We start from the raw sequence: 23,942 nt of genomic DNA, 5'->3' as shown, positions 1-23,942 counted from the left end.
GTGTGAAACCAGCCTTAGACAGCTGCACTGACTTTGGTCTTGATAAAACACACTGAACCTACACCAGCAGATGACATGGCTCCCCAAACCATCACTGATTGTGGAAACTTCACACTAGACCTCAAGCAGCTTGGATTGTCTGGCTCCCCACTCGTACTCCAGACTTTGGGACCTTGATTTCCACATTAAATACAAAATTTACTTTCATCTGAAAACAACACCTTGGACCACTGAGCAACAGTCCAGTTCTTTTTCTCCTTGGCCCAGGTAAGATGCTTCTGGTGTTGTCTATTGGTCATGAGTGGCTTGGCACAAGGAATGCAACACTTGTAGCCCATGTCCTGGATACGTCTGTGTGTGGTGGCTCTTGAAGCAATGACTCCAGCAGCAGTCCACCACTTGTGAATCTCCCCCAAATTTTTGAATGGCCTTTTCTTAATCCTTTTAAGGCTGCGGTTATCCCGGTTGCTTGTGCCCCTTTCTCCACCACTTTTTCCTTCCACTCAACCTTCCATTAATATGCTTGGATACAGCACTCTGTGAACAGCCAGCTTCTTTAGAAATGACCTTTTGTGGCTTATCCTCCATGTGGAGTGTGTCAATGACTGCCTCCTGGACATCGGTCAAGTCAGCAGTCTTCTCCATGATTGTGGAACCTACTGAAACAGACTAAGGGACCATTTTATACGTTTAGGAAGCCTTTGCAGGTTTTTTTGTTAATTATTCTAATTTACTGAGATAATGACTTTTGGGTTTTCATTGGCTGTAAGCCATAATCATCAACATTAACAGAAATAAATACTTGAAATAGATCACTCTGTTTGTAATGACTCTATATAATATAGGAGTTTAAATAAATTCACTTTTTGATGATATTCTAATTTCGTGAGAAGCACCTGTACATTTAAATTGTTATTCTTTAAACATAAATGTAGTAGTTACAAATTAGAAGATTAGACAGGAGAAAAAGTTGCCAACACTGTCAGTCTACAGAATTTTCTGCATGATCCAAACATAATCAAGTCTTCCAAAAATCCTACTGAACACAATTGTTAATCGCCTGCTGATCTGCCTTATTTTGGTTGGTGAAAAACTGAGGGAACAGCAGACAGATGGTATTTAGATGGTATCTAGTCTCAAATGGCATCGGGTAACCCTTCCGTTTAAGATGTCAGTCTCCTGGACACATGGTGTACACCTGAACGGGCATGCCCTCTTGCTAAGGGTCTACTTGGTCTACTCTCTTATCCACTTAGTTATAGGCCATAACAATCCCTTATAAACAGATATATTAATAGACCCTACAATAATAAATATGCCATAATATGCCATGAACTCTATTAAACGAAAAGTTTGAAAACATAACTCCAGAATCTCAGACACAAATCTTGTTTTCTCGACGCCAAGCAAACAATCGCTCAGGCTTGAGAGAAAAATACTTCAACGCATTTTAAAGTCAAAAGTTTACTGACCTGATTAATTTATTTTATTACGTTAATTTAATATTTTAGTAGATTAGATTTTTACAGCGATTCCAAATATGTATGTTTTTTATTGTTTTATTTTTTAAATTAAAATACCATAGCTAAGGTAAAAGGGGAGTGATTTGAAATTGTGTTTTTCATATTTTTTTTTTTTTACTTTTCACTGTAATAATAGTCACCTTGGGGGGTTGAAGAGGAGATCATTTGATCGCTTGTACTTTACATAGTAGTGCATCAGCATTGCCATGTATAGAGAAAATCACAATCTATGAACGCCGGCTAAACACAGGCTTTGGCAGAATGATTGTAGGCACAGGGGTCATCAGCAAAACCCCAGCTGTTATGGCAACCCAGCGGTGCCGCATACGGATCATGTAATGGGTGCGTGAAATGACACCCCTGCCAGCGGCTGTTAGAGGAGCATTTGGCTGATTAATTCAGCCATTATCTGAGAGGAAACATGCAGGCTCAGGGTGCAAGCCTGCATCAGTCAGGGGCACAACATATGTGGTAAATGTACGTCATATGTTGTGAAGTGGTGAAAGGCAACTAGTCAGTACCAATCAGGTACTTTAAAAGGGAATACTGCTGTAATATATGGTAAAGCTATGCCAAACATGCATCTGGTTAAAGGGTTATTCTCACAATCTCTGTTTTTCACAAAGCAGAGTAAATGCATGTTTATTGCTACTATACAGACCAAGCCCATCATAAAGATTCTTTATTGTACCTCTGTTTCTTTTTTTCATCTCTATCTGTCCCTCTGTGTATAAAGTTTTACAGAACTGAATAGGCTGTCCTATTCTTGCACTGATAAAACTATGTTTCCCAGCAGCACATTGCTATCCCTTAGTGCTGCACGCCCCTTCCTCTCACACGTAGGTGTTCCCGACTAGTCGTATCTCAAATTTCTGCTGGAAGCCAACTACCTGATAAAGGTGTAAAATAGCACTTGCCTCCAGGTCTGCTATACTTTGTTCAGCTCAGTTTCACCTCCTCCACAGATATGTCACATATCATTAGGCCAATTGATGTTGAGAATACACTTAGCTGTTAGCTGGTTTCTAGCAGAGATCAATAATTCTGCACTATGCTCTGACTCCACAACAGAGCTTGTAATGACCATAGTGGAAGCACTGCAGAATGGAGAGCAGCATATTTGTGCTGTACTTGATGCCTCCTGCTGACAGATAAGTGGTGGGAAACTGCTCTGTTGAGGCATATCACACTGTATAATTTTCTGTCATAGGCATCAACAGAATTGAGCAGTTTTTTGGGGCTTTTTTATCTGTCCGCATCAGGCATCAAAACACAGCTCAGCTGCGCTGTCCTTCCACTGTAGTCATTTCAAGCTCCATTGTGGAAGCATAGTCACAGACCCATGGTGTAAAAACACACATGGATTGTTGTGTGTGACAAAAGATACAGGATCACACAGTGTATAGGGTGTATTCTAATGATAGAAGAGTCTATATGTCAGTGGAGGAGGCACAGCAGAGCTATGCTGGAGTCAGCTGATAGAGGCCACACTCCGCACAATCGACCAGGAGTGCTGGAACTACAGACGGATGGTTCCAGTGGCAGCTCAAGGGCAAATAGAGCCTGGAGGGGCATTGCTAAGGGAAATGCTCTAAGTTATATTGGCACAAATTAGTAAATATATGTGTACATTATTTTAAGACCACATTGTATGGATTAGTATGAGTGAGAAAAATGACTTGCAAACACGCGCCATGAAGGCCCTTCCAGTAAAATGAGGGGTTTGGAGTCGGGACTAGTCATTGTCTCCTCACCACTGGCATGTCCATTCAGCGTTGATTGACATCCCACCCAACAGAGACGTAAATTATGGATGAGTGAGCATTAGCGAGGAACCCATGACTAGCCCGGATGCCCAGATGATTGGAAAGATTGGTGCGTGGTGGTATATCCAGGGGTATAATTAGCACTGCATTGCTATACTGTATTGCAGCATGTCCCTGGTTTAGTTATCTAAATAGCACAGATAGGTTTCCATTGATAAAATAGCTATACTGTTATAAGCAGTAGGAAAAAAATCTCACACATTAATAAGGGACAAGTCACATTACCATTGAAGAATTACAAGGGTGTTTGGCCAAGTCCACAGTTCCTCTAGCAGCTTTTTGCTGTTTTTCCCTTTCTCTGCGATTCTCCGCCTTCTTACGGGCACCAGTCTTTTTTTTAGGCATTTTTCTGTTGCTGTTAGCAAGGACAGATAAACAATGGTTGTAAAACAAAGCATATTTAGGTTTAAAATATATTACTGCAACATATCAGGTGCTGGATAGAGTACTGCATTAGGGACAACCAGGGTCGGACTAGCCCAGCGGAGAGCCGGAGGATTCTCTGGTGGGCCCAGGCACTGACACCTGCTGGCATACAGGATCGGCAGCTGCCTAGGGCCCCCCGCTGCTCCAGGGGCCCCCAGCCAGTGGCGTGTCACTAATAGCGGCACACCATGCAGCTGCTATGGGGCCCCTGAGTATGGGGTGCCCGCCTGGTGCAAGCAGAGAAGTAGCGGGAGACCGCTGCTAAAGAGAATTTAATGTTCACTCTTCCCCACAGCCCCATGGGCATGGAGAGGGGAAAATATTAATTTCACTGTTAGCTGCAGGCTGCGGTTAACATACATGTAAAGCCGATGCGGTTGCAATGGAGGTGGAGGGAGCCCCTGCAGGCGGCTAACACTGAGGACAATATGTGGTAGGTAGGGAGCGATGCCTGCAGCTCTGCTGCCTATGGGAGAAAATGGCAGCGGAGTGGAGCTGAAGGGATCCATCCTGCTTCATGCCCAGCTCTTCCTGTCTGATAAGAGCAGCGCAGCTGGATGACTTCAGCATTCAGTGCGCAGCTGTGCCAGAGAGGAAGCTGCCGGTGATGAATATGCTGCTGGGGAACGTGCGGAGAGGTGAGTGGTGCTGTGTGTGTGTGTCTCTGTGGGGGAACGTGCAGAGAGGTGTGTGTGTCTCTGTGGGGGTACGTGCAGAGAGGTGTGTGTGTCTGCAGGGAATGTGCAGAGAGGTGTGTGTGTAGGTGTCTGTGGAGGAATGTGCAGGGAGGTGTGTGTGCGTAGGTGGTGGAGAGCGCAATGATAGGGGTGGTGGAAATGACGATGGGGTGGGGGACGCGGCAATGATGGAGATGTTGGGGGAGAAAACAATGATAAAGGTGGTGGAAAGGGCAATGATGGGGGTTGTGGGGCAGGAGGCAATGATGGAGGCGGTGGAATGGGCAATGATGTGGGTGGTGGGGGAGAAGACAATGATGAAGGTGGTGGAAAGGGCAATGATGGGGGTAGTGGTGGTAAGGGCAATGATGGGGTGGTGAGTGAGAAGGCAATGATAGAGGTGGAAATGACGACAAAGATGGAGGTGGTGGAGAGGGCTACATTATATTCTATGAGGGGGCTACATTATATTCTATGAGGGTGGTTACATTATATTTTACGAGGGGGCTACATTATATTCTATGAAGGTTGCATTATACTCTATGAGGGGGCTACCCCAACCCCTGCTACATAATTAAGACACGTACTACCTTATATTATACCCTGATATTAGCGTGTTTTACTGCACAATCGGTGGTCTTGCATTTATTTCTATTTAGCTACATAGTGGGCCCCAAGAATGATTTTCCCTGGTGGGCCCAAGGTGCTCCAGTCCGACGCTGGGGACAACCTGTAAGGCTACTTTCACACTTGCGTTTTTCTGCTCCCGTCACAATCCGTCGTTTTTTGAGAATGCAGGATCCTGCATTTTCCCATAGACTTGTATAAGCGACCGATTGTGACGGATGGCCATCCGTTTCATCCGTTGTGTCCTGGATCTGTTGGAAAATAGCTGTCCGTCGTGCGGAGAAAACGTTCAGAGGAACGTTGTTTCTGCACGTCGGAAAAAAAAAAATCGGTCAGTGACGGGTCCTGTGCTGTCCGTCGTCGGCTACAATGGAAACCTAAGGACGCAGGATCTGTCGCTGACCGTCACACACAGAATCCAACGACGTATCACGTTTTTCCCCTCTGAGCATGCTGGAAGGATATTCAGAACCAAAGGAAGAGAGAGTCTCTCTCTCTCGTCCCCGGACATGTGATTCCCGGCAAATTCTCCATTGAAATTGTGGCAACAGCACAAACGACGCGTCCGTCATTGCGCTGGTTTTTCACTATTTTCCTGACGTACGTCGACACGTCATTTTACTGCACAACGACGTACAGCAGAAGTCGGAAGTGTGAAAGAGGCCTTACCTATTTGATGTCAGATATGTGACAGCCGCTCCAGCCATTCTCTATGAGACTGCTGGAGATCGCTGTGTACAGCACTCTACCTACAGCAATCCCATACAAAATGGCCACTGCTCAATTCAAAATTGGGAAACAATTCCCATGCTAGCGTTCTATGGAGGTCTCAGCAGTCGGACCCCAAATGATCTAGTCGTTGTCACCTATTCTATGGACAAGTGGTAACCTCTTCCTACTAGAAAACCCCTTTAATAAAATACATTAATATAAAGATGAGAAAATAGTTTTCCAGGAGAGACATTCTTCAGAGAAATGTCTATAAAAGGAGAATCTTGTAGATGCTGTAACCACAGTACCTTGGTGGGTAGGATTAAGAATAATATGACCCCTAAAATCCTAAAAAACAATCCAATTATCTAAACCCTGATGCAGTAAATAGAGAGTGATGCACTGTGTAATATACAGCATGTGCTCCCTCATTGCCACAAGGCGGAGGTTTTGGGGGGATAGAATTAATTCGATCTGGGTGGAGGTTTTGGGGGGATAGAATCCATTAGATCTGGTCAAAAAGGCATTTATTAGAAGTTATTTTGCTTTTTTTTTTTTTTTTTTTTTTTTATTCCCAATCAACAATAAAGGTTAGATACAACCAGTTAAACTTGAGACACCTACCGGTTCTGCAGAGGGAATGATGGCTATTCCCAATTTGGGAGCTAAAACTGGTTCCTCTCAATTAGTATTATAACAGAATAATGATTATTAAGATATTTAAGATTTATCCAAGACTTTACACGTGCTGCGCCGATTCTTTGGAATGCACTACCCAGGTTGATACGATTAATCCCCAATCCCCACAGTTTTCACAGTTTTAAGCGTGCCCTAAAAACGCATTTGTTCAGATTGGCCTACCGCCTCAACGCATTAACCTAACTATCCCTGTGTGGCCTATTAAAAAAAAAAAAAAAACATAATCAGGTTCCTCGCATCATGCTCTCATACACTTTATGCAGTTAATAGCCCTCTGTGTCTGTACTGCTACATACTTAGGCAGTTAACTGGTTCATGCAGCTTTACATGAACACCCGAGCCTTACACTATGGCTGGTCCGAACAACTAAAGCAATTGTTACCATCCACCTCTCGTGTCTCCCCTTTTCCTCATAGGTTGTAAGCTTGCGAGCAGGGCCCTCATTCCTCCTGGTATCTGTTTTGAACTGTGATTTCTGTTATGCTGTAATGTCTATTGTCTGTACAAGTCCCCTCTATAAGTTGTAAAGCGGTGCGGAATATGTTGGCGCTATATAAATAAAATTATTATTATATTATTATTATATTTATGCTTTCTTTAAAGGGAACCTGACAACAGGTTTTGCTACCCCATCTGAGAGAAGCAAGATGTAGGGATAGGGACAGAGATCCTGATTCCGGGGAGGTATCACTTACTGGGCTGCTTGGGGTCATTTTGATAAAATCACGGTTTTATCTGCTGCAGATCTACCAATTCTCTGAATACTGAGCTGTATAACCCCATCCACACCACTGATTGGCAGCTTTCCTTGTATGGACCACAATGCACGGGCCAGGTATGGACTGGGGCTGAAATTCAGCCCTGGCATTTGAAATCACACAGGTCCAAGCTGTCCCCGTCCCCATGAACCAGATGGGATATATTACTAATATTACCCTGGATGGAGGAAAGTAAGATTTTCTACAAGAGCAATATTTCTAATGATACCTGTGGCCTGCTGGGGTAAGAGACGGAGTCAGCGACTATGTGCTCCATCACAACTCGGGTGTCTTGAGAACATCGATTCAGCTAACAAAGTAGCAGACAAGGCAGCCCACGACCAGACAGGATCTTCTGGCATCTACCAGCATTGCCAGATGCCCAGTCCGGCCAAAGCTATCTGCAGATCTCGCAACCTGAACTCGACAGCCTCATATGTGCCTACAAAACTGTCAAGTGTAGGTCAAGAGACCCGCGGAAGGTCCGTCAAGTGTTCGGACGTAGTTTCATGGACATCTGAATAAGCCTTTATGATCTTCCATGCCCTAAACAGACAGGCTGACAGCACAGTAGTGTTTGTAGTAACTGTGACAGCATTCCACTTCTTTAAAACTAACACAGCCCTGTGGCGACAACTATAAACCACAGGAAGGATCCAGCTCCACAACGTTACTTAGGCCGGGTTCACAATAGCGTTTCTGTGCGCAGCGTGTGATCCGCATACATCCGCATGCGTCATGCATACATATCTTTAACATGGTGTACGCAGGGACATGTGTTTGCATGCGGATGCGTACACATGCATCGTTTCGCGGTGTGCAGCGTTGTCCGGCGAACGCAACATGTTGCATTTTTTGAGGCGTCAAATATTGCGCAATCATGCACATGCAGATGAGTGCATCAAAAAACCCATTACTGTCTATGGAAACGCATTGGTATGCTTGGACATGAGTACGCATGCGTTCGATACGCATGCGTACTTTAGACTGTACATGTCCAGGAAATTATGTCACTACCTCCACCATGCGCATAAAAAACCGCAAATGCACGCCAAAACGCATTTAAATGCATGCACGCACATCAGTTTTTTTTGCGTCATGTGCAAGATGATACGCTGCGCACAGAAACGCTAATGTGAACCTAGCCTTAAAAAGAGGACCTTTCAGCAGTCTGATCATGTTAAACTGGCTACATCATGAAAGAAGGGGCTGAAGAGCCAAGTTAGGCTATGTACCCACGCTGCGGATTCCTGTGCGGATTTTTCCGCACCGTTTTTGTAAAATCTGCAGGTAATATGCACTGCATTTTACCTGCGGATTAACCGTGGATTTCCTGCCTTTTTTGTGTGGATTTCACCTGCGGTTTTACACCTGCAGATTCCTATTGAGGAGCAGGTGTAAAACGCTGCGGAATCCGCACAAAGAATTGACATGCTGCGGAAAATACAATGCAGCGTTTCCGCGTGGTATTTTCCGCAGCATGGGTACTGCGGATTTGGATTTCCATAGGTTTACATGGTACGTACAAAGCATGGAAAACTGCTGCGGATCGGCAGCAAAATCCGCAACGTATGCACATACTCTAAAACAGATTTTATTTTTTCAATTCTCCTCTCCATTGTGAAGATATTAGTTTTTAAAGTTTAGGTTATAATTTATCATAAGCCCAACAGTGTTATCAGAATCTTGTATTAAGGGGCATGTACGTTTTCCTCTGCATGATGCCTTCTGCTTATGATAGGCCAACATGCTCATGAAAAAGTACATGCCCGTAGAGAAAGAAGAATACGCTCCCAGGTCTGAAGATCATGGCTTCTCCTCTGAGATGTAATGATAGTAACATAGTTATTAAGGTTGAAGGAAGACTTTAAGTCCATCTAGTTCAACCCATAGCCTAACCTAACATGCCCTAACATGTTGACCTAGAGGAAGGCAAAAAAAAACCATGTGGCAAAGAGTAAGCTCCACACTGGGGAAAAAAATTCCTTCCCGACTCCACATACGGCAATCAGACTAGTTCCCTGGATCAACGCCCTATCAAGGAATCTAGTGTATATACCCTGTAACATTATACTTTTCCAGAAAGGTATCCAGTCCCCTCTTAAATTTAACCCTTTCACGACATGCGCCGTACATGTACTGCGCATGCCGTGTCTCCCCCTTTGATGTGGGCTCCGGCGGTGAGCCCACATCAAAGTCGCGACATGTCAGCTGTTTTGTACAGCTGACATGTGCGCGCAATAGCGGCAGGTGAAATCGCTATTCACCCGCCGCTATTAACCTGTTAAATGCCGCTGTCAAACGCAGACAGCAGCATTTAACCGGCGATTCCGACCGGGCAGCCAGAATTGACGTCATCGCCGACCCCTGTCACATGATCGGGGGTCGGCGATGTGTCAGGACAGTAACCATAGAGGTCCTTGAGACCTCTATGGTTACTGATGCCGGCCTGCTGAGCGCCCCCTGTGGTAGCAGCACACCTGCAATTCAGCTACATAGCAGCGATCTCTACCTCTACCTCTACCCAAGTGCATGACCTTACATTTATCCCCATTAAAGCTCATTTGCCTTTTATCAGCCCAAACTTCTAGTTTACATAAATACTCCTGTAATATAAAATTGTCCTCCCCTGTATTGATTACCCTGCAGAGTTTAGTGTCATCTGCAAATATTGAAATTCTACTCTGTATGCCCCCTACAAGGTCATTAATAAATATGTTAAAAAGAAGAGGGCCCAATACTGACCCCTGTGGTACCCTGCTGCTAACCGCGACCCAGTCCGAGTGTGCTCCATTAATAACCACCCTTTGTTTCCTATCACTGAGTCAGCTCTTAACCCACTTACACATACTTTCCCCTATCCCCATTATTCTCATTTTATGTATCAACCTTTTGTGTGGCAAAGTATCAAAAGCTTTTGAGAAGTCCATATACACTACGTCCACTGCGTTCCCTTGGTCCAGTCCGGAACTTACTTCTTCATAGAAGCTGATCAAATTAGTCTGACAGGAACGGTCCCTAGTAAACCTGTGCTGATATTGGATAGACAGCCCTGCTCTGAATGCTGATCGCTGCATCTGAGGGTCATTACAAAGTCGTCCAGGTTTCATTTCAAGTAGTGTGTGAGGAAGGGAATATAGTGTGATTACACCTTCAGCTTTCGACTGCAGAATGACGGTTTTGTGACCAAACATTTGCATTTTGCAACTTGCTGTAGTGCGACTAATTTAGAGCCTGTAAATAGCACAGTCAAGTTGCAAATAAGTCACATCGGTGCGACTTGCATTGAAGTCTACAGCAAGAGTGTCACTTGCAGAAAATCCAACATTCAGAAACAATTGCAACTGTGTAACAGGTAGAAATGCGACACTAAGGCTATGTTTCCCCGTTCAGGATACGGCAGTGCTTTGGATGCAGCACATGTCCGCAGGTGTTCATTGAACCGTGCAGAATCACTGCGCCCTATACATTGGACTGTGATATTTATCTTGCGGAGACTAAGGGTCTCTGCAAGATAAATAGACATGCTGTGGTCTATAAAGATGCGCCGCATGTGCGTATACGCAGGGAAGCCGGAGGCGTCTGCGCACGCATAGTAGAGATGGGATTTTATAAAATCCCATCCACTATGCTGTAACATCTGGCGGCTGCGGCTGTACGCAGCATCCAAACCGCAGCGTTTACTGACCGTGGGAACATACCCTAAGTCATCACTACATCCAATGTTGCTGCGACATATCTCGCCTGTAGCGCTGGCCTTCATCTCATTGCAGTCTTGGGGACGAGGATATAGCTGAGCTGTCAACGCTCAGAAGAGCTGCAGAATCCCACTCTGCTCTGAGATGAAAGCTGAAGGTGTAATCTATATTACAAGTAGCTGCAGAGAGCAGAGCTGTGTATTATTGTATTGTGAGAAGACGGTTCCTCCAACAACTCCAAAGGCGCTACAGGCCTTCCTTGGTCTAGTTTCGTATTGCAGAGCCTGGATCCCTGATGCCTCAGTCCTAATGCAGCCTCTGTATGATTGCATCAACGTAAGGCTGGGTTCACATTTCGTTTTGGCAGTCCGTTAGGCTACTTCCACACTAGGGTCGTGCACTGCATAGTGTGGAAGCGCCGCACAACGGGGGCAGCGGATGCGATTTAACATCGCATCCGCTGCCCCATTGTGATGTGCGGGGAGGCGGGGGGGGGGGGGGGGGGGGAGTTCCGGCCGCGCATGCGTGGTCGGAAAAGACGCTATCGACGCACAAAAAAACGTTACATGCAACTTTTTTTGTGCCGACGGTCCGATGCAACACGACGCAACCGTCGCACGACGGTTGTGACGTGTGGCAATGCGTCGCACTGCGTCGCTGATTCAAGTCTATGGAGAAAAAACGCATCCTGCAAGCAATTTTGCAAGATGCGTTTTTTCTACAGAACGATGCATAGCGACGTTCAGTGCACGACGCTAATGTGAAAGCCTTAGACGGACTACGTTACACCGCGGCATAACGCGGTGTAACGTAGTCCATTAACGCCGCCATTAAGTTCTATGTCGGACGCATCGCTAGCGCACGCCCACAATGGGCGTGCGCTAGCCATGTGCCGTCATTGAGTGACGAACCCTGAGACGCGGGCTGCAGCGTTTCCGGGTCCGTCGCTGCTAGCGCAGATAGAGCTAGCAGATGCTCTATCTGCACTAGCGATGTGACAAGTCGGCACTTGCGTTAACAGCAGCCCGTTAACAGCAGCCCGTTCAGCACATACGTTAACGGGCTGCTGTTAACGCAGTGTGAACCTAGCCTAGCCCCGTTCCTCCTGACAGATGCAGCCTTCAGCTCGTTCAAGAAGTTAAAAGGCTCTGTAGTCTCAGCGCCAGCACTAGCCCTACCTGACTACGAAAAGCCATTCCGTCTCTACCTGATGGAAAAAGAAGGCCTTGCTACTGGAGTCCTGACGCAGCTTCAGGGGGGAAAGCAGAGACCTTTAGGCTACTTTTCAGCTCGCCTGGATCCAGTTGCAAGGGGAGCCCCCTCCTGCATGAGAGCAGCATTTGCAGCACACGCCCTTCTGGACAGGACTGCTGACATCATTCTTGGATATCCATTGGAAATCCTGGCTCCGCATGACATCTCAGCAATCCTCAACCAAACCCAGCCAAAACATCTCTCCACCGACATGCATCTTCACCTCCAGTGCTCTCTACTCCTGCCCGACAATGTCACCATCTGCAGATGCACAGTCCTCAATCTGTCCACCTACTCCCACTCCCAAGGGGGGATACAGATATGGACCCTCACATAAAAATTCTGATCAAAATCTGCATGATACCTTCCGTAGGGATCTGGATTTGCTCCGGACAGGTGACCATAATGGCTTCAGCATCTTGCAACAGGAAACAGCAGGACTACCAAAGGTGGCAGAAGAGCCACTGACCAAACCAGAGTTGATCCTCTATGTGGATGGCTCCAGATTTGCAGATGATGAAGATTCCACACGGGATGTGCAGTGACCAGAAATCAAGAGATCCTGTGGTCCAGAAGTCTGCTGCCTAGTCTGTCAGCCCAGGAAGCAGAACTGATAGCGCTGACGAAGGCCTACCAGATTGCAGAAGACAAGACTGTGAACATGTATACCGATTCAAGGTACTCGCATGGCATAGCACACGACTTTGGACCCATCTGGGCTGCAAGGGACTTCATCACAGCAAGCGGAACAACCGTGAAGCATCATGGAGCCATCAAGGACATGCTGGACGCACTCCAACTTCCAAAAATGGTGGCAGTACTAAAAGTCAAAGCACATGGAAAATTGAACAAAGTAGAAGCATGGGGTAATAACATGGCGGATATGGCAGCCAAAGAAGCAGTCAAAGGAAGACAATATGGAGAAGTGGGAGAGGTCGTAGAGCCGGACGGCTACTACATGACTACTGAAGACAAGAAACCTGACCAGATGACGTCCTGGGATCTGCTCAAAAAGCTGCAAGAGCAAGCCCCAAACGGACAAGGAGGAATGCTGGATGTGGAAGGGAGCAACACATGAAGAAGGAAGGGTATACGCAATGGACTACAAACCCTGTTTACCCCGAAGCATGTACCCTATGGTGGTCCAGTGGGCACATGGGCCCACACCAGGGCCGGCCCGAACGTATAGGCGAACTAGGCGGCCACCTAGGGCGCCGACCCTAAGGGGGCGCCAGAGAAAAAATAGAAAAAATTATAAAAAATCTTTTCAAAAGGCAAAAGGTGTATGGAGCGGAGCTGAATGTGTATGAGGTGTACGGAGCGGAGCCGTGTGTGTATGAGGTGTACGGAGCGGAGCCGTGTGTGTATGAGGTGTACGGAGCGGAGTCGGGTGTGTTTGAGGTGTATGGAGTGGAGCTAAATGTGTACGAGGTGTACAGAGCGGAGCCGCGTATGTACGAGGTGTATGGAGCGGAGCACGTGTGTACGGAGCGCAGCCGCGTGTGTAGGAGTAGCTATGTGTGGCCATTATACGGTACGAAGTATCATGTGCAGCCATTATACAGTATGGAGCATCATGTGTGGCCATTATACAGTATGGAGCATCATGTGTGGCCATTATACAGTATGGAGCATCATGTGTGGCCATTATACAGTATGGAGCATCATGTGTGGCCATTATACAGTATGGAGCATCATGTGTGGCCATTATACGTTATGGAGCATCATGTGTGGCCATTATACAGTATGGAGCATCATGTGTGGTCATTATACAGTATGGAGCATCATGTGTGGCCATTATACAGTATGGAGCATCATGTGTGGCCATTATACAGTATGGAGCATCATGTGTGGCCATTATACAGTATGGAGCACTGTTTGGCCATTATACAGTATGGAGCACTGTGTGGCCATATTTTTTTGTTTATAATTATTCTTTATGAAACAGTGTGATCAGCAGTGCTAAATGGGTGTGGATGGGATGTGGATATGGGTGTGGCTAGTTATGAATGGGTGTGGTCAGAGGCGTGGCCTAAAATTTGCCGCGGCGCGAAACTTTGTCCCTCTTTCCCATCTTCAAAAGTTGGGAGGTATGTTAAAATTAGTAGGGGCGCAAAAAAATAGTTTCGCCTAGGGCGCCGTAATCTCTCGGGCCGGCCCTGGCCCACACACAGATCAAAGACACAGATGAATGATCTGATTGGTGCTTACTGGTTCGCTCCAGGGATCTCCACCCTAACAGCCAAGTTCACTAGCAGCTGTTTGACCTGCGGCAAATGCAACCCTGGAAGAATGGAGAAAGTTCCCACACACATCATCTTGCCAGACCACGCCCCCAAAGAGACTGGAGCCTCAATCCAGATGCTGCCAAGTGGGGGATTCAAATATGCCCTTGTGGTCGTGGACGTGTTCTCAGGATGGCCAGAAGTTTTCCCAGTGAGGAACCAGTCAGCAAACACTACTGCAAAGAAGCTACTCTCAGAGATGAGATATGCAGATATGGGGTCCCAGAAGTGATAGAGAGTGACCAGGGACCCGCATTCACAGCAAATCTCACACGGGAGATCTGGTCAGCAGTAGGGTCAGATTTAGGCCTATGCACTCCCTACAATCCCCAGAGTAGCGAGAAAGTAGAAAGACTGAATGGGACACTTAAGAACAGGATGTTGAAAGTTGCCCAAGAGACAAACAAACCATGGCATGAGACACTCCCAATCACACTACTTAGTGTAAGGCACACTTCCAGAGGCCCAGAAAAGCTGTCACCATATGAAATTTTGCTTGGGTCTAGCCCCAGGTTAGGGGTATTCTTTCCCTCAGCAGCTGACTATGCAATATGATACTTTGTCTGCTTATGTAATTGAACTCACCAAGAAACCATCCTCGAGTTTTTTTCTTCATTGCCAGGTCCAGATTCAGTGTCCGGTACGCATTCATTGAAGCCAGGAGACTGGGTGTTGGTGAAAAAAGTTTGTAAGAAGAACACCACTCGATCCCAGATTTGATGGTCCTGTCCAAGTGCTGCTGACGACACCAACCTCTGTGAAGCTGGAGGGAAGACCCACTTGGATCCACATATCGCATTGCAAGAAAGCTCCCCTACCAGACGATGAAACCCAAGCCAGAATGATGTTGTGGATGCCCTGCCTGACCGAATAGATGACCTACCTGATAAAGAATACACACCGCTCACTACACATGCTGTTGGCTAAGAGACTGATTGCAACGAACCCCCGTTAGGGACAAATCTCCTGACCACCCATTTGCGAAAAGTCTGTACGGAGTGGGGCATATGCGCTAGGCATGCGTCAGTTCACCGGCAGCACAAAAGAGTTGCAGCGCTTTGGGACAGGAGGCTAGGATTAGGGCAAGTGATATCTAAGGGGGGATTGTGATATAGATATATATACATATACATACACAGTGCCTACAAGTAGTATTCAACCCCCTGCAGATTTAGCAGGATTAATAAGATGCAAATAAGTTAGAGCCTTCAAACTTCAAACAAGAGCAGGATTTATTAACAGATGCATAAATCTTACAAACCAAAAAGTTTTGTTGCTCAGTTAAATTTTTATAAATTTTAAACATAAAAGTGTGGGTCAATTATTATTCAACCCCTAGGTTTAATATTTTGTGGAATAACCTTTGTTTGCAATTACAGCTAATAATCGTCTTTTATAAGACCTGATCAGGCCGGCACAGGTCTCTGGAGTTATCTTGGCCCACTCCTCCATGCAGATCTTCTCCAAGTTATCTAGGTTCTTTGGGTGTCTCATGTGGACTTTAATCTTGAGCTCCTTCCACAAGTTTTCAATTGGGTTAAGGTCAGGAGACTGACTAGGCCACTGCAACACCTTGATTTTTTGCCTCTTGAACCAGGCCTTGGTTTTCTTGGCTGTGTGCTTTGGGTCGTTGTCTTGTTGGAAGATGAAATGACGACCCATCTTAAGATCCTTGATGGAGGAGCGGAGGTTCTTGGCCAAAATCTCCAGGTAGGCCGTGCTATCCATCTTCCCATGGATGCGGACCAGATGGCCAGGCCCCTTGGCTGAGAAACAGCCCCACAGCATGATGCCACCACCATGCTTGACTGTAGGGATGGTATTCTTGGGGTCGTATGCAGTGCCATCCAGTCTCCAAACGTCACGTGTGTGGTTGGCACCAAAGATCTCGATCTTGGTCTCATCAGACCAGAGAACCTTGAACCAGTCAGTCTCAGAGTCCTCCAAGTGATCATGAGCAAACTGTAGACTAGCCTTGACATGACGCTTTGAAAGTAAAGGTACCTTACGGGCTCGTCTGGAATGGAGACCATTGCGGTGGAGTACGTTACTTATGGTATTGACTCAAACCAATGTCCCCACTGCCATGAGATCTTCCCGGAGCTCCTTCCTTGTTGTCCTTGGGTTAGCCTTGACTCTTCGGACAAGCCTGGCCTCGGCACGGGAGGAAACTTTCAAAGGCTGTCCAGGCCATGGAAGGCTAACAGTAGTTCCATAAGCCTTCCACTTCCGGATGATGCTCCCAACAGTGGAGACAGGTAGGTCCAACTCCTTGGAAAGGGTTTTGTACCCCTTGCCAGCCTTGTGACCCTCCACGATCTTGTCTCTGATGGCCTTGGAATGCTCCTTTGTCTTTCCCATGTTGGCCATGTATGAGTGCTGTTCACAAGTTTGGGGAGGGTCTTAAATAGTCAGAAAAGGCTGGAAAAAGAGATAATTAATCCAAACATGTGAAGCTCATTGTTCTTTGTGCCTGAACTACTTCTTAATACTTTAGGGGAACCAAACAGAATTCTGGTGGGTTGAGGGGTTGAATAATAAATGACCCTCTGAAAAGACTTTTCACAATTTTAAAAAAAATAAACAAAGAAATAACATTCTTTTTTGCTGCAGTGCATTTCACACTTCCAGGCTGATCTACAGTCCAAATGTCACAATGCCAAGGAAATTCCACATGTGTAAACCTGCTAAATCTGCAGGGGGTTGAATACTACTTGTAGGCACTGATATATATATAAATATATATATATATACACATATACAGGTCCTTCTCAAAAAATTAGCATATAGTGTTAAATTTCATTATTTACCATAATGTAATGATTACAATTAAACTTTCATATATTATAGATTCATTATCCACCAACTGAAATTTGTTAGGTCTTTTATTGTTTTAATACTGATGATTTTGGCATACAACTCCTGATAACCCAAAAAACCTGTCTCAATAAATTAGCATATTTCACCCGTCCAATCAAATAAAAGTGTTTTTTAATAACAAACAAAAAAACCACCAAATAATAATGTTCAGTTATGCACTCAATACTTGGTCGGGAATCCTTTGGCAGAAATGACTGCTTCAATGCGGCGTGGCATGGAGGCAATCAGCCTGTGACACTGCTGAGATGTTATGGAGGCCCAGGATGCTTCAATAGCGGCCTTAAGCTCATCCAGAGTGTTGGGTCTTGCGTCTCTCAACTTTCTCTTCACAATATCCCACAGATTCTCTATGGGGTTCAGGTCAGGAGAGTTGGCAGGCCAATTGAGCACAGTAATACCATGGTCAGTAAACCATTTACCAGTGGTTTTGGCACTGTGAGCAGGTGCCAGGTCGTGCTGAAAAATGAAATCTTCATCTCCATAAAGCATTTCAGCCGATGGAAGCATGAAGTGCTCCAAAATCTCCTGATAGCTAGCTGCATTGACCCTGCCCTTGATGAAACACAGTGGACCAACACCAGCAGCTGACATGGCACCCCACACCATCACTGACTGTGGGTACTTGACACTGGACTTCAGGCATTTTGGCATTTCCTTCTCCCCAGTCTTCCTCCAGACTCTGGCACCTTGATTTCCGAATGACATGCAAAATTTGCTTTCATCAGAAAAAAGTACTTGGGACCACTTAGCAACAGTCCAGTGCTGCTTCTCTGTAGCCCAGGTCAGGCGCTTCTGCCGCTGTTTATGGTTCAAAAGTGGCTTTACCTGGGGAATGCGGCACCTGTAGCCCATTTCCTGCACACGCCTGTGCACGGTGGCTCTGGATGTTTCCACACCAGACTCAGTCCACTGCTTCCTCAGGTTCCCCAAGGTCTGGAATCGGTCCTTCTCCACAATCTTCCTCAGGGTCCGGTCACCTCTTCTCGTTGTACAGCGTTTTCTGCCACATTTTTGCCTTCCAACAGACTTACCATTGAGGTGCCTTGATACAGCACTCTGGGAACAGCCTATTTGTTGAGAAATTTCTTTCTGGGTCTTACCCTCTTGCTTGAGGGTGTCAATGATGGCCTTCTTGACATCTGTCAGGTCGCTAGTCTTACCCATGATGGGGGTTTTGAGTAATGAACCAGGCAGGGAGTTTTTAAAAGCCTCAGGTATCTTTTGCATGTGTTTAGAGTTAATTAGTTGATTCAGAAGATTAGGGTAATAGGTCGTTTAGAGAACCTTTTCTTGATATGCTAATTTATTGAGACAGGTTTTTTGGGTTATCAGGAGTTGTATGCCAAAATCATCAGTATTAAAACAATAAAAGACCTGACAAATTTCAGTTGGTGGATAATGAATCTATAATATATGAAAGTTTAATTGTAATCATTACATTATGGTAAATAATGAAATTTAACACTATAAGCTAATTTTTTGAGAAGGACCTATATATATATATATATATATATATATATATATATATATATATATATATATATATATATCTGCTATATAATTGTCTAAGGGTCACTTCCGTCTGTCCTTCTGTCTGTCTGTCTGTCGCGGTTATTAGTTCGCTCATTGGTCTCGCCAGCTGCCTGTCATGGCTGCCGCGACCAATCAGCGACGCGCACAGTCCGGAAGAAAATGGCCGCTCCTTACTCCCCGCACTCACTGCCTGGCACCTGCATACACCCCTCCGCTCACCGCTCACACAGGGTTAATGCCGGCGGTAACGGACCGCGTTATGCTGCGGGTAACGCACTCTGTTACCGCTATTAACCCTGTGTGACCAAATTTTTTACTATTGACGCAGCCTATGCAGCGCCAATAGTAAAAGCATCTAATGTTAAAAATAATTAAAAAAAATAAAATAAAAAATGATTATATACTCACCTACGCCGCCTTTCCCGCTCCTCGCGATGCAACCGCCACGTTCCGTTGGCACAGATGGTCTGGCAGATGGACCTGCCATGACGTCACGGTCATGTGACCGCGACGTCATCACAAGTCCTGCGCGCCTGCGCGGAAAGGTCCGCTACACGGTCACGTGACCGCGACGTCATCACACCCTGGGACCGCAAGCTGCCGACTGCACCGCACACAGGCGACACAGCTACGGAAGGTGAGTATATGTTTATTTTTTTTGCCTGTGTCATACGTGGCTGGCCAATACACTACATAGCTGGGCAATACACTACATAGCTGGGCAACATACTATGTGGCTCTGTGCTGTATACTACGTGGCTGGGCAATATACTACGTGGACATATTCTAGAATACCCGATGCGTTAGAATCGGGCAACCATCTAGTGTGTGTATGTATATATATATATATATATATATATATATATATATATATATATATATATATATATATATATATATATATATATATGTATGTATATATATATATATATATATGTATGTATATATATATATATATATATATATATATATATATATATATATATATATATATATATATATATATATATATATATATATCTATATCTATATATATAATTGTCTAAGGGTTTTCCGTCTGTCTGTCTGTCCTGGAAATCCCACATCTCACACAGCATGGCGACGATGATGTCATAATGGAAATCCCACATCTCTGATTGGTCGAGGCCGCCAGGCCTCGACCAATCAGCGAAGGGCACAGTATCGACGTAGATGTCATAATGGTTGCCATGGCGACGATGATGTCATAAAGGTTGCCTCGACCAATCAGCGACGGGCACAGTCTGCAGCGAATTCTGGAATCATCATTGTCCATATACTACGGGGACATGCATATTCTAGAATACCCGATGTGTTAGAATCGGGCCACAGTCTAGTATATATATATATGTCTAAGGGTTTTTCCGTCTGTCTGTCCTGGAAATCCCGCGTCTCTGATTGGTCGAGGCCGCCAGGCCTCGACCAATCAGCGACGGGCACAGCATGGCGACGATGATGTCATAAAGGTTTCATCGACCAATCAGCGACGGGCACAGTCTGCCGCCAATTCGCCTCGACCAATCAGCGACGGGCACAGCATGGCGACGATGATGTCATAAAGGTTTCATCGACCAATCAGCGACGGGCACAGTCTGCCGCCAATTCGCCTCGACCAATCAGCGACGGGCACAGTATCGACGTAGATGTCATAGTAGTTGCCGTGGCGACGATGATGTCATAAAGGTTGCCTCGACCAATCAGTGACGGGCACAGTCTGCCGCGAATTCTGGAATCATCATTGTCCATATACTACGGGGACATGCATATTCTAGAATACCCGATGCATTAGAAGCGGGCCACAGTCTAGTATATATCTATCATGTAGATCTCACTTGCATGTATACTCATATATACATTATAATCAATGGCTTAAAATGGCTGACGTAAACTGATACAAGCCAGACAGACTGTATAGGGTTTTCCAGGCAAAAGAAGAACGACGCCAGATGTATTAAGTGATGATCAGATGTCTCAACTTTGTCCTAGATGCAGACAGGGACACTTTAGTTGCTTAATCAGCATTCATATGTGCATTAATCACAATATTCCATATATATTTAGATAACCAATAACAGAGGAGCTAGACAATATGGTAACTAACTAACCACCCCCTTTCTATATGCAATTATAAAACTATGTATGTACAATAAATCATCAGTATTGATGGAATGTTTTTCTGTCACAATGGTGTACAGTCCATTCTTGATGAGCGCTCAAAATACTCAGTCTAATTGGGAACGGCAGCAGCACACACAGGGATAGATTTATCCAAACCAAATTTCCATAACAATTGTATGGCAGTATTGTTGTGTACTGGGGGCAGTAGTACATAGACATTGTATGGCAGTATTGTTGTGTACTGGGGGCAGTAGTACATAGACATTGTATGGCAGTATTATTGGGAGCGGGGGCAGTGGTACATAGACATTGGCAGTATTATTGGGTACCGGGGGCAGCGGTACATACACATTGTATGGCAGTATTGTTGTGTACCGGGGGGCAGCGGTACAGACATTGTATGGCAGCATTATTTGGTATCAGGGGCAGTAGTACATAGACATTGGCAGTATTATTGGGTACCAGGGCAGCGGTACATAGACATTGTATGGCAGTATTATTGGGTACTGGGGGCAGCGGTACATAGACATTGTATGGCAGTATTATTGGGTACCGGGGTCAGTGGTACATAGACATTGTATGGCAGTATTATTGGGTACCGGGGTCAGTGGTACATAGACATTGTATGGCAGTATTATTGGGTACCGGGGTCAGTGGTACATAGACATTGTATGGCAGCATTATTGGGTACCGGGGTCAGTGGTAAATAGACATTGTATGGCAGTATTATTGGGTACCGGGGTCAGCGGTACATAGACATTGTATGGCAGCATTATTGGGTACTGGGGGCAGCGGGATATAGACATTGTATGGCAGTATTATTGGGTACTGGGGGCAGCGGGATATAGACATTGTATGGCAGTATTACTGGGTACTGGGGGCAGCGGGACATAGACATTGTATGGCAGTATTATTGGGTACCGGGGTCAGTGGTACATAGACATTGTATGGCAGTATTATTGGGTACTGGGGGCAGCGGGATATAGACATTGTATGGCAGTATTATTGGGTACTGGGGGCAGCGGTACATAGACATTGTATGGCAGTATTATTGGGTACCGGGGTCAGTGGTACATAGACATTGTATGGCAGTATTATTGGGTACCGGGGTCAGTGGTACATAGACATTGTATGGCAGTATTATTGGGTACCGGGGTCAGCGGTACATAGACATTGTATGGCAGCATTATTGGGTACTGGGGGCAGCGGGATATAGACATTGTATGGCAGTATTATTGGGTACTGGGGGCAGCGGTACAGACATTGTATGGCAGCATTATTGGGTACCGGGGGCAGCGGTACAGGAATTGTATGGCAGTATTATTGGGTACCGGGGGCAGCGGTACATAGACATTGGCAGTATTATTGGGTACCGGGGCAGCGGTACATAGACATTGTATGGCAGTATTATTGGGTACTGGGGGCAGCGGGATATAGACATTGTATGGCAGCATTATTGGGTACCGGGGGCAGCGGGATATAGACATTGTATGGCAGCATTATTGGGTACCGGGGGCAGCGGGATATAGACATTGTATGGCAGCATTATTGGGTACTGGGGTCAGCGGTACATAGACATTGTATGGCAGCATTATTGGGTACTGGGGGCAGCGGGATATAGACATTGTATGGCAGTATTATTGGGTACTGGGGGCAGCGGGATATAGACATTGTATGGCAGTATTACTGGGTACTGGGGGCAGCGGGACATAGACATTGTATGGCAGCATTATTGGGTACTGGGGTCAGCGGTACATAGACATTGTATGGCAGCATTATTGGGTACTGGGGGCAGCGGGATATAGACATTGTATGGCAGTATTATTGGGTACTGGGGGCAGCGGGATATAGACATTGTATGGCAGTATTACTGGGTACCGGGGGCAGCGGTACATAGACATTGTATGGCAGTATTACTGGGTACCGGGGTCAGCGGTACATAGACATTGTATGGCAGCATTATTGGGTACCGGGGGCAGCGGGATATAGACATTGTATGGCAGTATTATTGGGTACCGGGGGCAGCGGGATATAGACATTGTATGGCAGCATTATTGGGTACTGGGGGCAGCGGGATATAGACATTGTATGGCAGTATTATTGGGTACCGGGGCAGCGGTACATAGACATTGTATCACGAGGGTATTTGGGAGAACAGGATAATAAAAGGCTGTGTATGTTATGTCCACAGACTGGCAGGATTCTCATACAGAGATAATACTGAAGCCCGTGAGCCTCTAGTCCTCACTGTGCGGTCACACTCAGCACATTCCTGTGAAGTTTAGGAAAGTTGCAGCAGCCCCAGTATGAGTGTGCACTGTGCAGGGCGGCCGCCACACTGCCAGTCACCACACCAGCATTAACCAAGGTATAATAGTGACATAAGCGGCCATAACGGAAGGCGAGCAGACGACGTGAGGCCTCCACCACGTACCTTGTGGCCCTAACTCACACCGGAAGCTACGGGAGAGGAGAGACTGTGCGCTGCTGTCCCAGCTGTGCGGCGAGTAGGTCACCTCCCACCATAACCTGTAAGTCTGCACTCAACCAATAGTTGAGCGTCTTTCTTATCATTCTGTTACCAAACACGAACAAAGATTGTGATTGGCTAGAATACTGGCGTGTCCATCCAAGCCTCAGCCGACGTGTAAGCACTAGAGCTCTGCCATATTACAGTGTCACAAGCGGCAGCCATGTTTCCGGAGACTCCGTGTCATTTTACCTGATAGTGATACGTCTTGGCAGTAATGGTTATGATTTGTTCTAAGTACACTGCAGACTGACACCATTTTGCCACGTCTCTTAGGAGTTTTTTTTTTAATTATTAAAAAAAATGATTTTCCCATTTTTATTTCTAAGAGTAATTAGTTTTGCATTGTGGCGGCACGGCTGCAGGTGGAACATTTAAT

At 45.8% G+C, this 23,942-nt stretch overlaps 1 protein-coding gene across 1 annotated transcript in view; it reads right to left on the bottom strand.

Annotated features, from left to right (window-relative positions):
• The window catches only part of ZNF330 (zinc finger protein 330), a 47,730-nt gene extending 24,144 nt beyond the window's left edge, over positions 1–23,586 (bottom strand). The window contains exons 1-2 of the mRNA XM_077279240.1: positions 23,468–23,586; positions 3,575–3,704 (exon numbers count right to left, since the gene is read on the bottom strand). Coding sequence (XP_077135355.1) covers positions 3,575–3,694 — 120 coding nt within the window. The 5' untranslated portion in view covers positions 3,695–3,704; positions 23,468–23,586. The remainder of the gene's footprint in view (positions 1–3,574; positions 3,705–23,467) is intronic.
• Between the last annotated feature and the right edge of the window lie 356 nt (positions 23,587–23,942).

Source organism: Ranitomeya variabilis, chromosome 1 (genome assembly GCF_051348905.1).
Source record: "Ranitomeya variabilis isolate aRanVar5 chromosome 1, aRanVar5.hap1, whole genome shotgun sequence".
NCBI classification, from domain to species: Eukaryota; Metazoa; Chordata; class Amphibia; order Anura; family Dendrobatidae; genus Ranitomeya; species Ranitomeya variabilis.
Note: the sequence above shows the minus strand (reverse complement) of the source record. Positions and strands in the feature narration are given on the sequence as shown.